This window comes from Desmodus rotundus, chromosome 2, assembly GCF_022682495.2.
Source record: "Desmodus rotundus isolate HL8 chromosome 2, HLdesRot8A.1, whole genome shotgun sequence".
Classification (NCBI taxonomy): Eukaryota; Metazoa; Chordata; class Mammalia; order Chiroptera; family Phyllostomidae; genus Desmodus; species Desmodus rotundus.
This window is the reverse complement of record NC_071388.1, coordinates 6802000-6816713: the sequence shown is the minus strand read 5'-3', so window position 1 is coordinate 6816713 and position 14714 is coordinate 6802000. Positions and strand designations below refer to the sequence as shown.

The following is a 14714-nucleotide window of genomic DNA, read 5'->3' as shown; positions in this document are numbered from 1 at the left end:
TGCACTGAGGGCTTCAAAGGAGAGCGTTCTTACAATGCACCGGCATTCGGGCCTGGGCACTACAGAGCTACCTGGTGTGACAGGAACCAGCTAGTGTTACCTCCACTGTAGTTGAGTCTCTGCCTTGAGCGTGGAAGAGCGGTCTGGGTTTGTGGGTGGAGCCTGGCAGGACTTGTAAGTAAAGGGAGAGAACAGGAAGCAAGGAAAAGGGGCAAGAGGGGACTTGAGCAATTCCAGAGCCAAGAGCTCAGGGGCTGTCTGAGCAACAGGACGCTACCACGCTCCCACCAGCTGACCCAAGTAGAAATGGGGACCTAGGTGAGCCAGTTTCTCCCGAGCAGCCACACATGGTAGTTTTATGTGGACACTCAGCAGTTTCAGGCATCGGTTCAGGTGTTTGCAGACACACACGGGGCAAATAAAATGCATCTTCAGATAGTCCAAACCAAGGCAGCCAGTTGTAAATATTCCCTGAAAGATCACTTCTTCCCACCCTGAAACGGGTGCCTGTAGCCTCTCCTTCACGGACTGACCTATCCCTCCGTGTTGAATCCAGTTTCAGTTTTATTTCTCTCTCTCCCATTTCCTGAACCACTATCCTGGTTCTGTTTCAAACATTTGTCTTCACTTTAAAATTACTGTGATTCCTTTGGGTTTTATGGCCTACGGCCCAGCTGAAATGAGCCTTATAAATGCATAAAAATACATAAAATAAGAATTGTCTATCCAGCAACTAATCTTCCAAAGAGCATCAGAGAGCCGTGCCAGCAGACAGTAAAGGCTGATGGCTTCATTTATTTCCATCCCGGCTACCTCCTCAGGGAGAGGGTGAGTTGTTATTTATGGCTGTTTTTATTTCAAGTATTTTTTCGTTGTTGACATTTATGCGCAAGGCGAATGCAGAAGAACGTAGGACAGATGCCGTGCCTTTCTGTGGCCGTCCAGCCTGAGGGTGAGGATGACCGGAGAAGAGAAAAATAGCCTGTGGGCATGTTCTCAGCCTTGCTGGGGGCTTCAGTTGCTACATGAATAAAATGGACAAAAAATGTTGCCCAGCAAGCACTCACTGCCCGACTTCGAAGCCGATACTGTGGCACCGGCTTCTGAGGAAAGGAGGAAGCTCTGATATGAGGTTGCATGGCAAGGAGACGAGAAGCGAGGTCCCAGTCTGTCTCCCGGAGCCGGGGTTCAGAGCAGGACTAAAGGGGTATTGGCACAGAATCTTCCTGGACGGTGGGCCCCGTGCTTCTGATGGGCTCCTGATCAGGTCAGGCTCTGCTCAGGTCTGGTCCTTTGGTTCTGGGGTGGGGGAGAGGGGGAGTTTCGGGTTCACAAGTATCACTCCTGAGTGGTGTGTCCAAGGTTCAAACTTGGTTCCAGGTCTCGTTAGAAACAGGACAGGACCAGTTTGAGCTGGTTCTGCGGTTGCAACGTCAGTGCCTGCCCACCCTTTGGGGTTGGGTAGGATGGGTGGAGCATGCACAGATCAAGGGTTAGCAGTTGTTTCTGTTGCTGCCGGTTGATGCCGTTGCTAGAACTCCCAGGGACTGCAGTGGTGGGCGCCAGACGTGCTGCTGGCTCACCTGGGGACCTTCACTGTGCTGGCTCCCTCCTTCCTTCCTTCGCTTCCGTCTGAGATACACGGCCAGCCCCTTCATCGATGAGCTCCTGCGTCACAGGACTGTCCTGTTCGTTCCATCAGAGCCATGGAAGGATCACAACTAAGTAGGTTACATTGCTATCGCCTTAATATACTATTTAGACTAAAATCGTTTCGTGACTTTACATATGAATACTTTTTTAAATCAAGGTGAGGCCTAATGTCCACAAACTATGTCTGGGCCGCTGGAGATGGCTATACTGTTAACATTTAAGAGGCTTTTTAGAAAAAAAAATTCATCCTTCTGGAAGCCTTTCTGTCACTCCTTTATAATAATACGGCTAAATTCAACACTGGGCACAACACCCAGGTTACAGTGTATCCTCCTGCTGACCGGAGGCGGCATCAGAATCGCAGTTCTGCAGCCGCGTGCCTGTGTTTCCTCGCCGTCCTGGGCCGTCTCTGGGCAGTCTTCACAACCTCTGGACGTCTTTCTTCTTGCCATCAGTTTCTCTTTTTTGATGATATTTTTTTTTAATCCCAAGCTTTTAAACTCTCTACAAATCAGCATCAAGTTAAATGAACTCGGCCAAATTGTGGGTCCAGAAAGATAGGAAACATGTCTTATATTTCTCTCCCAGTGTCTCGCAGATATCAGGCAACAGGGTAACTACTCACGAGATATGTGTAAATGATTTAGTGGAATTGAATATATGCTCCTAACACTGTGTCTGGTATACAGTAGATGCTTAATAAATGTTATCGAGTGGATGAATATATCATGGTTGTGACAGTGATAAGACTGGCCAATTGGTTAAAATACTGCAACTAGCAGGAGTTATTAGTAAAATACTGGGGACATTCAAGTGCATGTCATCTTCCAGTCTAACTTTGAACAAAGTGATTTATTTTCCGATTGCTCTTAACCAATCAAAGGACATCTGTTCCTCAGATAAGGGGGCGTTCCCCATGAAATACGGACAGCCACACCTGAGGCAGACCTCAGAATCTAGCTTCGGATTTGTACGGATACCTGAATTTTGAATTTGCTGCATTTTCAGGACTTGTCTATTTTAAATGAAATGTGGTGTGTGTAATCGGTCTGTTTTCTCCAGTAAGAGAGTGTTTCCGTCTTTAAGAACAAAAGAAAACAAGGCAAACAAACAATACTCTCTATTCCCCTGAGACATAGCTGGAAAGTTTGACAGCTTCTTTTCCTCTTGGTCAAGGTGGCTTCCAGGCCTTTGATTACAGGGCTGCATCTTGGTTTCAGGTGGCATCTTGGGCCAGTTTCTTACCTTCTTAGATTACTGCTTCTTTATTCATGATGTTAACCCTATGCCATCAAGAGATGTCATTGCACAAAGTGACTTACATCAAGTCAAAGCATCAAATATGCAACCTGATATGGTCCAGCCCCGCTAGCAGCAGGGGAAGCATCACACCCCCCCACCGCCCCCGGTGCTCAGCTCTCACGTACACTCTGGGACCCCACCCAGGGCTATACGCCGTCAGCCGCTCCATGACGAAAGCGGTTAATGTTTTCCAGTCGGAAATGACCACGGCCTGCTGCCACCAGGTCGTTTCTCTGAATAACCAGTTAGATGAAGCAGGTTGGCATTTTTAATTTTAGGGCCCATTCCTCCAAGCCCTCGCCCTCTCCTGGGTGAGGATGTTTAACCAAAGAGAAGGCATGCAGAGTGAGAGGCAGGCTTTTGCCTGAGGGTAAGTGGCCTCTGCTCAGGTAAGGCCCCCTAACTCCAGCTGGCCTTCTCGTCCTCAGTTCTCACTGTGGTCACGCTGCTGTCCCTTATATGGTTCTCATGTTGGAATCAAAATTAGACTCCAGACGTCTTCCCTGCCGAATCACCTCCTGCCACCCCTCACCCTCCCTGCGTCTCCCTCACCATCGGGGGACTTGGGCTCTGCAGACTCCCAGCTCACGACCCGAGGCCACGCCCATTGCTCTCAAATGAGCAGGTTCCCTCCTTCCTGTTCTCCTTGGCAGCCAGGCTCCCAAATGGGGCTTGTATTCTCCCCGTATGTTTTACCATCATTGAAATTCAATTTTGAAGTGTCTATCGTGAATGTCATCCCACAGCTGTGGAAAGGGTCTCCTTCCAAGTGCGAGTATCTCTGAGGCCTATACATGTGTACACACACAGGCACAGGCACACACCACACATGCTACATGGGCATGTGTGTGCATGTATGCATGTGTGCGCATGTCTGCACAACACATGTGTGTGCTCACAGGCGCCATGCCCATGCAAACACACATGCACACTGTTGGTCTGCCCTCCACCCTTCTAGAGATGGCCCTGCCTCTTCCCCCCAGGCTTTCTGCTTCCTTTCCTTCCTTTCCTTCCTTTTCTTCCTCTGGCATGGTTGTTGAGTGCTCACTCCATAACTGGACCTGTTTTAGGAGCTGGGGATACAACAGTAGACAAGATCCCAAAGACCCCACTTTGCAGGAACTTCCATCCCTGGGGGAGACAGACACTAATCAAAGAAACCAATGATATAGTTACCGATCGTGGTAAGGGCTGGGAAGGGAAGAAAATCTGAGGAAGGAGATAAAGCCTGCCATGGGTTATTTTGGGGAGGCTGGTCAGGGCAGGCCTCCTGGAGACAATGAGACGTGAGCTGAGATCTAAATGACGGATTGGGCAGAGAGAACCAGGCAGACATCCTCAAGGAGCAGTGGTCCAGAGGGAAGAAAGGAGATAAAGGTTGGGAGGCCAGAATGACTTTGAGAGCAAGGGTTCCCTCCGAGCTGCCAAGCATCCAATCTCTCAAATACCCCAGGAATTTAAGTTAGAAGTCCCCAGGGCCAGCAGCAACACCTCCGTACACTGCTCTTCTCTCCCCGCTCTGGATGGACCTAAATATGCAAATGTGCTCTTCTCCATTCCCTGCTAGAAACACAAATCTCTCTGATGTATATTTGCAATTTTGTCTTCTTCAGGCCCCTGCTTTAATTTTGGTCTGATGTCCTTGGTCACAAAGTGATGGTAGGACTTATTCCAAAGGAGCTCAAGCTTGGAACTCCAAGCCCACTTGCCTTTTGCGCCACTGACTCCCCATCCTGCACGGGCCACCAGCGCCCGAGCCCACTAACCTCTCCAGGTGCTGAGTTATTACAGCTGCTGTTCTCTGTGTCCTCTGGTTCCGAGCCTCTGTTCCTTTGTTCCCACAGCCTTTTCTCTGACTTCTGAGCCCCTTACACAGCTCACTGTTTTTCTTGGCTGTTTTACTGAGGTTCAGCTCAACTTGTTGGGGAGCCCACAGAGGATGGAAGGTGAGGAGGAGGTCTGTGCCTTAAAGACCTGTGATGGAGAGGTAGGAGGGTCCCCTGTGTCGTATGGAGTGAGCAGCAGGAAGCTTCTAGCTTCTAGCGCCACAGATGGCAAACAGAGACTCGCCACAGTGCTCACGTGGACAGAAACACAAATTACACTCACGTGTGCATCCCATGCTTATTGGCTATCTTCTCTGTGAAAAGAGATTGCACCCGGTTTTTCTCAAAGACATGAAAGTGTTAATACTTCCCATAGTCTCCTTAGTTGATCAGAACAGCGTGGATGTAGTGTCATAGGCAGCAGACCGAGAGTCTTCAGGACACAAACTGACAAACGAGGGGGTCGAAGAAGCGAGGCAACATCCAGCTCATGGAAGAGGTACGACCCCTCCTACACACCCACACACACCCCCGACACACACAGAGACTGCACACGGCCCGGTGAGACGTCATGATGCATCGGAAGCAACCTGAAGGCCTTGGGAACATATAATGGGGTGAGAGGAAGACAGCAAAGACCATCGTCTTATACTGCGGTCCCATGCAGATACGGCTGGCACCAAGTTTAAAGCATCCTACTTCCCAACCTGGGAAGCCACAAGCCATAAATTCTCATGAGGTAGCCAAGTCTCTCCCTCTGCTCTTAGGATGAAGACCTCTGAGCTTCTGAGAGGCCAGCTTCGTCTTTTTTTTTTTTTTTTAATTTTCAGAGAGGGGGTGGGAGGGAGAAAGAGAAGGGAGGAAAGATCAATGTGCCAGAGATACACTGATTGGTTGCCTCTCTCAGCCCCCAACTGGGGACCTGGCCCATGACCCAGGCATGTGCCCTGGCCGGGAATAGAACCTTTCAGTCCGTGAGATGATGCCCAACACACTGAGCCACACCAGCCAGGGCCAGCCTCGTCTTCTGCACCAGTCGTGGCCCCTGCTCTCTGGGCTTCAACTCTCTGGCCTCCTCAACTCCACAAACATCGGTTTCCTCTGTCTGGAATATATTCATTGCCAGGCTAACTCAGCCCCTCTGTGGCATGATGCACGATGCACAGGGCTGTTGAGACAGGTCTGCCTCCCTCACGGCCCAAGCCAGGGTTCCTCCTCAGTGGTCCCCAGTGTGTGGGTCCCTGCGGGTCTCATCTAGGAGCTGTCTTTGAACCTCATGGCCCCTTCCTCCTTGGGAGCTCCCCAGTCCCTGCTAATGAATCCCAAGCTTGCCTAAACGTTGAGGCAGATTTTCCCATCCTGCTTTTAGTTTAGAAAAACCGTGAGCAGCCACAGACTCCAAGCCCCACTTCACACGCAAGTCTGGTTTTTAAAGTTCACCAGTGAGTAGGAGGACGGTAGTACTGATGCGCTCTTAAAAATGCACGAAGCCTCGTAAGTACAAGCCAAGAATGGGAATAGGATCTGTGCCCATGGACCTCTGATCTCCTTCTCGCATTATTTATTTAGGGCTTTTCCTGGTTGCTGTTTAGGAGCGCAGATTCATTTACCGAGAGAGGTTGGCTTACAAGTTTTCATTACCATGCTGTCGCATCAATATTAAACTAAAGAAGTGTTAGGTCTCGCCTGCCTCTGGTTTGGGCGGACTGCACGGTCCCTTTGTAACGAGCTCTTTGAAGCTGTAGTGTGAGTGCAAGTCTGATCTGTGTGATTTTCTCTGCAATAGCTAGAACTCAAGGTTAGCATACTCTGCTTTTTACTTTTGCATTAATATCAAGCTTCATCCAAGCATAGATGTCAAACCTTGTTAGAAATTGATGAAAGTTCCTTTTTAGGTGGCCCCAGGGGAGGTGTAAGCCCCTAGCTAGGAACTCTGAGTCACTTTCATTCTGCATGAATTTGCTGGGAAAGCCTATGCATGTTTCATAGTTGCTAATAAAGAGGGAAGTAGGCTATTGCAATGCGTCTGGGAATTTGAGCCTCCCAGAAATGCATTCATTGGTTCCCTACTTGTTCTCAAATTCCTCATTCAGATGTGCTTAACCTGTTTGCTCAGGTGAGATAGTCCAGAGCGCAAGAAAGAATCTTTTAGACTTAAAGGTACACTTAGAAATTAACACTCCCCATTCAATTGACTAAAGATAAGAACTGAAACCAGAAGGGGTCGCAGAGCTATGTAGAGAGTGAGGCAGGATTCTGACCCAAAGCTCAGAACTCTCTAATGCACGCTCTTTCCATTGTTCTGGCTGGTGATCCACAGGGCCCACTCTTCACTTTTTCACCTAAGCACTGAGGCCGCAACTCTTTGAGGACTAGATGAGACTGAGGAGTATGACTCCTTATCCTGATGGAATTCAATGTTTTTCAAGTGAAGTAAGGATCCACTTGGAAACATGAACTTGACCATCTAAACGAGAGTTTCTCAACAGCAGCATCATTCTTTGTGGTGGGCAGTCCTGCATAGGAGGGTATTGAACAGCATCCCTGGCCTCTGTCCAGTGGAAGCCAGCAGCTGGCCCCGCCCTCCAGCTGTGAGAACCCCATATGTCTTCAGTCACAGCCTCATGCCCCCTGGGGGCAAAACCACCCACAGCTGAGAACCATCGATCCAGACTTTAGACATTTCCCCCTGGTGGGCATGTGAGTGGCAGGAGCCATTGTCTGAGAACGGATTCATGGGATGTACACCCGTTACAGATTTTTTGAATAGATTAATTCCTGTTCTGTTCTGGTATTGATTTTGCCCTTCTTCCAAAGCCGAGACGCATTCAAACTCTGTGTGTGAGTCTGAAGATACCGAGCAATCCCAGAAAGCTTGGCTCTCCCGACAGGAAGGGGGAGTGTCTCAGTTTTCAACTGAAGAGAGGCAGATTTTAATACAGCAGTGATCACACAATTGGGCCAGCCCTGGCCCGAAGGACCCCTTAGTAGGGAACGGCGAGCTTCAATCATGTACCCGCTGACGGGGGTGGCACCGCCAGGGCGATCTGTATGGGCTCAGGGCCAGAGGCGGCGAGCTGTTCCGGCACCAGTGCGCAAAGCGGGTAGGGCAGAGGGAGAAACCGATGCTGACTTATTTAGGCTGAACTTTTGCAAATATTACTGGTCCCAAAGGTCCCACAGGGCAGTGACGGGAGGATGAGAAATGTACCATTATGTCAAATAACAAAGCACAACATTGAAATAACAGCTAACCCGCCCCTCATTCCTCCAGGCGTGAATCAGAGGAGCACCTGGCCCCCGACTGGCATGGGGCGAGGGGTGCAGCTTGTATTTGGGGAGGCTAGTGGCTGCAGGCCAATGAGGCCAAGGGGAGAAATGCTTCCGTAACCCAGCTGCACCAGGGAAGGTGGCTGTCCTTGTCAGGCCTGGGGAGAGGGCCCTCTTGTCACCTGTAACCTACATCTGTTCTTAGAGCGTCCACTCCTCTCCCCGCCGTCCCATGATTCAAGTCATTTGTCCCCTTCCCCATCTGCTTTTCTTTCTGGGTGGCTCTTCGTCTCTCGCTTCCATCTCTCCCTTGTTCTGTCTCTGTGTTTCTTCCCTCTGCTTCTGTGCTTGTGTACGTGTGTGTGCCTCCGTCTCTCCGATCTCTAAACTCAGAGAGAGAGAATGTGGAGAAGAAAGCTAGCACAAACAAGGAGGAGGACATTAAATAACAGACAATGTAAGTCGTGGCTGGAAATAGATGTGAACTTCATCATGAGGGATCTCGCTGGAAACACCCCTAAGGCCAGGCTTTGGCTCTGCCTGAGTTTGCGGCCGTGGCAGGTTTACGTGTGAAGGGCCTGTGCACCAGATAGAGGGGGCTTCGGAATTCAAAGCAGAAGAGATCCTGAACCCCCAGGTCACTGCTGCTTTCAAACACACAGAAGAGCTCACAAGGGTCCTGGCTAATTAGCTACGGGTGCGGTGCCCCGTGGAGCGTGCAGAGGGTTGAGAGTCACGGGCGGGTCAGACATGTGCCTTTGAAGAGGTTTCTGATCCCTCTTGGGGAAAACTCCAGGAGAGCCATTTCTAATCTAACCCTCAGGGATCTTGGGGGACCAGCTGGACAAGCATCTGCTTCCCCAGGGAGCAGGGAAACTAGGAGAAGCGACTCTAGCTTGGCCTCAGGAGGGAAGGAAGGGTGGATGACGGGTTAGCCCAGAGAGGGGCTCCTGCAAGCTCAGAGCACAGGAGGGGAACCTGTAAGCCACAACCACGTGGGCTCCAGTTATTGGTCATTGAAGAGAAACCTCCTTTCCCATGGTTGATGGAGGCAGGGACTGTCACTCTACAGTAGAACTTCCAGAGAGGCTTCACGTGACATTCCCCAGCCCACCCCAGCCAAGGACGTCTGTGTTGCTGTCCTGGGGCTGCCGTAACGAAGCACCACAGACTTGGTGGCTTAAGTCAGTACAAATTTATTCTCTCACAGTTCTGGAGGCCAGAAACCCCAAATCAGCATCAGCAGAGCCATGTCCCATCCTGGAACTCTAGAGAAGAATCCTTCCTTTCCTCTTTTGGCTCCTGGTGGCCCCAGGCATTCCTTGGCTTGTGGCCACATCACTCCAACCTCTGCCTCCCTCTCATACGGCATCCTCCCTCTTCTCTGTGTCTCCGCAAGATGCATGTCATCGTCTCACGAAGATGCATGAGGTCAGATTTAAGGGCCACCTTAAATCCTGATGATCTCATCTCAAGGTCCTTAACTTATTAACATCTGCAAAGACTCTCCAAATGAGGTCACATTCACAGATTCTGAGGGTTAAAACATGGACATATCTTTTGGGTAAACACTAATCTACCCACTAAAGACAGAAACAAAGGTATAAAGAAGAGTTCCCAGCTCATTTCGCTGGCAGATCTCCAGCCTGTGTCGTCAGCCCTTCCAAGGAGGAAAGACAGCTGGCAGGACATTTTCACCTGCATCTAATTCAGTCCTCACCGTAACCCTAGTGGTGGAGCCTGCTATTGGTCCCATTTTGTGAGTGAGGAAACAGCCCCGGTTTACAGCAGATTACATGCAGGCGGTGTCGTCCAGAACTCTACTCTTCACCACCACCGTGAGAACCACTGTTTGGAAACAGACAGAGGGAGAGCAGGGAGGTTAAGAAAAGCAGGTGCCCATGTCCGAGTTGTGCATTTTACATCTCTCTTTCTGGAGTAAGATGTGCTGGGATTTCTTTATCTGTCGGCATCTGAAGAACATACAAGATGGATGGATGATTAGAAAACCCGGCTTCCCAACTGCTCCTTGGACTAGCACATGGGGTGGGATTTTAATGGATGCAAAATGCCTTTTATAAGCAAAGCTCGCCACCGACTACGCTGCTGCTTTCTCCTAAGAGCATGAATGATTAAGAGAGCTCATTTGCAGCATTCACACGGTTGAAAGGGCTATTTTGGGCGCTAATCAGAAAACACACTGTTGAAAGAGCTAATTAGAGCATCATACAACTTAATACAGCTCTCCCTGAACACCCGGGTCACTCAGAGAGAGTGGATATTCGGAGAGGCCTGGCAGACCCACGTAGCAGACACAGGCAGCCCCTGTATACAGATGTGGTGCCGAGCCGTTGCCATTATCCGAGACTTCCAGTTCCCATCCACCTTTTCCAGCTGCCCCGACCTCTTGCTCAGGAAATCTAACGGGGGGACCCCTGTGGACAGCGGCAGCTATCACGGGCTTTGTCTTGATTTCACACACGTTTGTTCCCTGTACTGTAGGACCTGAGCATCCTGCAATCCAGCTGGGGCCAAAATGTGATTGGTTTTGGGGGATTTAATAAGGCCTGTTCACTGAGTGGGAGCTGCTGGGGTAGCAACTCATTCCCAAATCTGTGACCACACATGACAAATATGTTAAGTGCTCAAGATTTAGTTGGTCTCAGAAACAGCATGAGGGATTCTTAACCTACATTTTTAAATGACCCTGGAGGTAAATGAATTCCACATTTGTCAAATATTTGTTAACAAAACCATAGTCTTGTTAATAAATAAAAGGGAAAATTAATATAATTTGCTTATCAGGCTCCTAGGAATACAGTCACTTTTAGAAAGTTAGAGATCTAAAAAGTCATACATTTTTAAATCTAGTAAATTAGAATATGCTGAGTCATATGTAAAATGTTCTTCACACTACAAAGGAATTTTCCAGTTTATTTTTTAATGACGGCTGTTAATACATTCAGGATATATATTTGTTTGCAAATAATTAACCCCCAATAGAGAAACTGAACAATACATCACCCACTCTCATGAATGAGCGGGATGTTCATTGTCATCATAAAAGGCATTCGGGACACGAGGCTTCATTTTTCTTTAAATTAAATACTTTCATTTTTCAGAAACAAGACTCATGCATATTACAAGATATACTTGGACCTTCAACCTTAGCGTCTGTAACGACAGACCTCATGCCATGGTTGCTTTGGAGCCTGAATCCCATACATCGAGTCACAAAAACCGTTTTCACAAGAATGCCAAATTATGTCATTTCTTTCCCTAAGAGTGTTATGCCAACTTATTGGCAAGGCATTAATTACCGGCTTCCCTTTGATCCAATGCACTGGATGAAGCCCCATTGAATTAAAGGACCTTTGATTTCACGGAGCCACATCCCAAGTGTCACTGGAGACATTTTCACCAAAAGCCGTCAGAGAAACCCAGTAGCTCCAAGGTCACCCAGTTTTGTGAAACTGCCAAGACCAGGTCCAGGACCTCATTACTTTTTCCTTGTTGCCTCTGCCTCCCTCCTCAAGCCCTGTGCTCCCCGAGCACCTCCCACCACACGTGGGACTCGGTCGAGCACGCTTCGCCCCTGGTGTGCACTGGCGCCTTCAATGTAGATGTTCTTCCTGTTGTGGGCTCTGGAAGAATCTTGTTACCTCTCTTTGTCTGGTTGACGTATGCCATTGAAGAGCCCAGTTCACGCGTCAGCCCATTAGAGGTGAGGAGGGTCCCACCTGCCTTTGCAGCAAGCTCTGACAAGGGGTCTTGACAACCTCACCCAGGTGCTGGGACGTGTCCATCTCTGAGCCCTTAATGGCCTTTCACGCCATTAAGGCGCACTCGGCGCCTGCTCCCCAAATGAGGAAACCAACTAACTGCTCTGTGTTTCTTTGCAGGTGACCTCATACACTTGCCTCCATACCTTAGAATGGACTTCTTGTTGAACCGAAGCGGTCCAGGCACCAGCAGGGACCTGAGTTTAGGACAGGCGTGCTTGGAGCCCCAGAAAAGCCGGACCCTGAAGCGCCCCACGGTCCTCGAGCCCATCCCCATGGAGGCCTCCTCCTCCACGTCCTCCACCCGAGAGGGACAGCAGTGGCAGCAGGGGGCCGTGGCCACATTACCTCAGCGAGAAGGGGCAGAGCTGGGACAGGCAGCTAAAATGAGCAGCTCCCAAGAATCGCTGCTCGACTCCCGGGGCCATTTGAAAGGAAACAATCCGTACGCAAAATCGTACACCCTGGTATAACAAACAGCGTGACTGGACGGCGGTTGTAAATACGGTTTAAAAAATTCAATCAAAGCTACCTTTTTTTTACGGAATTCCAATATTTATAATTAAAGAAAATTGCCAAAATATATTAAAAAAAAAAGAGAAACTACTGAAACCACAGACAGTGCAAAGACTCTCCTGCTTTTTTTCTGTCTGAGTGTGAGCTCCATCCGCCTGGGCATCTGATTTTTTGGGAAAGAAGTCCAGTTTTATGATCTTCACAGGCTATTGCATTTTTACTGATTTTCTACACAGTGCATGGGGGACTAATGAGACCTTCTGACTGGAAGTTCTGTCACGCGCGTCAAGAAAGGAAATAGGAAAAACAACGACGCTCTTTGTGAATTTACAGGGAACGTCGATTCGTGGGCAACGGGAAACTTTAGTCACATTTGCACACCTTTCTTTCCCATTAGAAACTGGGTCCCCAATCCGACCTGCTTCTGTTGTTAATTAGGATGAGTGCCGTCAGTGAAGGGGAGGGGGGAATCGATTTGGTTTCCTTTTTTGCTTATTTTTTAATTTAAAGAGACACTCTTTGCATTTTGTCTAAGCGAAATAAAGAAGAAAAGGTCGTCTGCCTTTATTTCGATGTCTACTTCTCTCGTCTCCTGATTGCTGGGTCCTCCCTCCCACGGATGCTGGTGTTTGCAAACACCAGGGCTGACCCCAGGACCCAATTTGATAAACCAGAGAGGCTACCTACACTCCCGACTCCTTGGGGATTTCTGGGAAAAGTGCAGAAGATGCAGCTGGTCTGTCGTACGAGGGGCTGGCCAGGTATTCTAGGCCTCCCAGATGCCATGCTCCTTGCCTGCTGTCCTTCTATCTAGACCAGAGGTTGGCAATCTATGGCCTGTGAGCCAAATCCAGCTCACTGCAGTGTTTACAAATAAAGTCTTACTGGAACACTGTTTTGTCTGTTGCGTGCCACAGTGGCACATTGAGTAGCTAATTGCAGCAGAGATGGCGTGACCTGCAAGGCTGGAAATGTTCACCCTCTGGCCCACTACAGAAAAAGTTTGCCAACCCGGTTTAGCCCGGTTTAGAGGCCCAGCTTGCAGGAGAAAGGAAGGGAGGACCAAGAGTCGTCGTCCATGTGTCCTCCCCCCAAGACCTGTTGCTCTGCGACTGGCATGTCAATTTGCAGTAGACCACCATAGTGGGTTGCCTCTGATTCACTCCCATGTACCCAGAGGAAAACCAGTCAATAGTAAGTGATGTTCCTCTGAAATCTAACTAATCTTCCTTCCTCTCAGTTTAAATCATTTACCACGGGGCTCACCTAACAGAGAACTTCCTCATAAACAGCATGAACTGCATTCTTCGTCCATGACCCTTGCACAGTGTGCTTTAGAAAGAGGATGTAATCCTCCCAAACAACCATTCCAGACTCTCTTCCCTGAAAGGGAGAAATAGCCAGGACTCCACATCGGAGGTTTGGCTTGGGACAGAAAACAAACGTGACCCAACAGATGTCCATGGCTGCTCAGTCACCCAGGTAATGGGCTGCACACATACCTTCCTCTCTCAAGCGTGGGCTGGGGCCAGGTACTACCATCTGGGAACATATTGGGATGCTTCTTCTCTCTTCTTCCTCACTCCCCCTCTTCTTCCCTTCCTATTAAAATTTCCTCCTTTCTTCCCTCTTTTCCACTCTTTCTTGTTTTGTTTATTTCCCAGGCAGGCCCATGTGCCTACTTAAATGCAGCGACACTGAGCGCCCACATAATGGCACCCAGGACCTTGTCAGGACCACCTCTGCTACAAACACTAGGTGACTCCACGGATGTGGGGTTCTTTTTTCCTTGCTACAGTTTCAGAATTTAATCCATGTTGACAGCTGATTATTTGCACCCTCAAAGACTGCTTTTTTATGCAAAAGAAATGGAATGCTACTTTCTGAGAAAAATTAAAGCTCTATCTTTCTTCAATCTAAAACTTCTATATTCCCCCAACTTAGAAGTTTACCCCTTTTTAAAAATTTTGCTCTCAAGCTGTGCAAAAATAAAAAATTCAACATCACATCTGCCTCTGGAATGGATTGCTTTCAAGAATTCTGCCTTGAAAATGCTCATTAAAATGGATTTGACATGCAAACACTGTATCAAAAAGTCCACCTCCCTGCCTCCCGGGGAGGGGCCCAGGGCTCACGTCCGTCTGCCAAGAGCTCCAGACCTGTGGAGTAAAGGGCACTGTATATGGAAGAGGCCATCCTTGCGAGTAATAATAACTAAGTGTCCTCTGGACCTCTGACTGTCTCCAGTCTGATTTATAGTGTCTATGAGGGGCCGTCGTGTCAGCCTAAGGTCTGTAGCCAGATTGCTACACCTTAGTGTGATGAAACTCAGGTAAATTCTTCATTTTCTGCACAATAACTCGAG

General features: G+C 48.8%; 1 protein-coding gene across 1 annotated transcript in view; it reads left to right on the top strand.

Moving 5' to 3' along the window:
* The window catches only part of DSCAM (DS cell adhesion molecule), an 82357-nt gene extending 67883 nt beyond the window's left edge, over positions 1–14474 (top strand). Inside the window, exon 16 of the mRNA XM_053919125.2 lies at positions 11954–14474. Coding sequence (XP_053775100.1) covers positions 11954–12306 — 353 coding nt within the window. The 3' untranslated portion in view covers positions 12307–14474. The remainder of the gene's footprint in view (positions 1–11953) is intronic.
* The last annotated feature ends 240 nt before the right edge of the window (positions 14475–14714 follow it).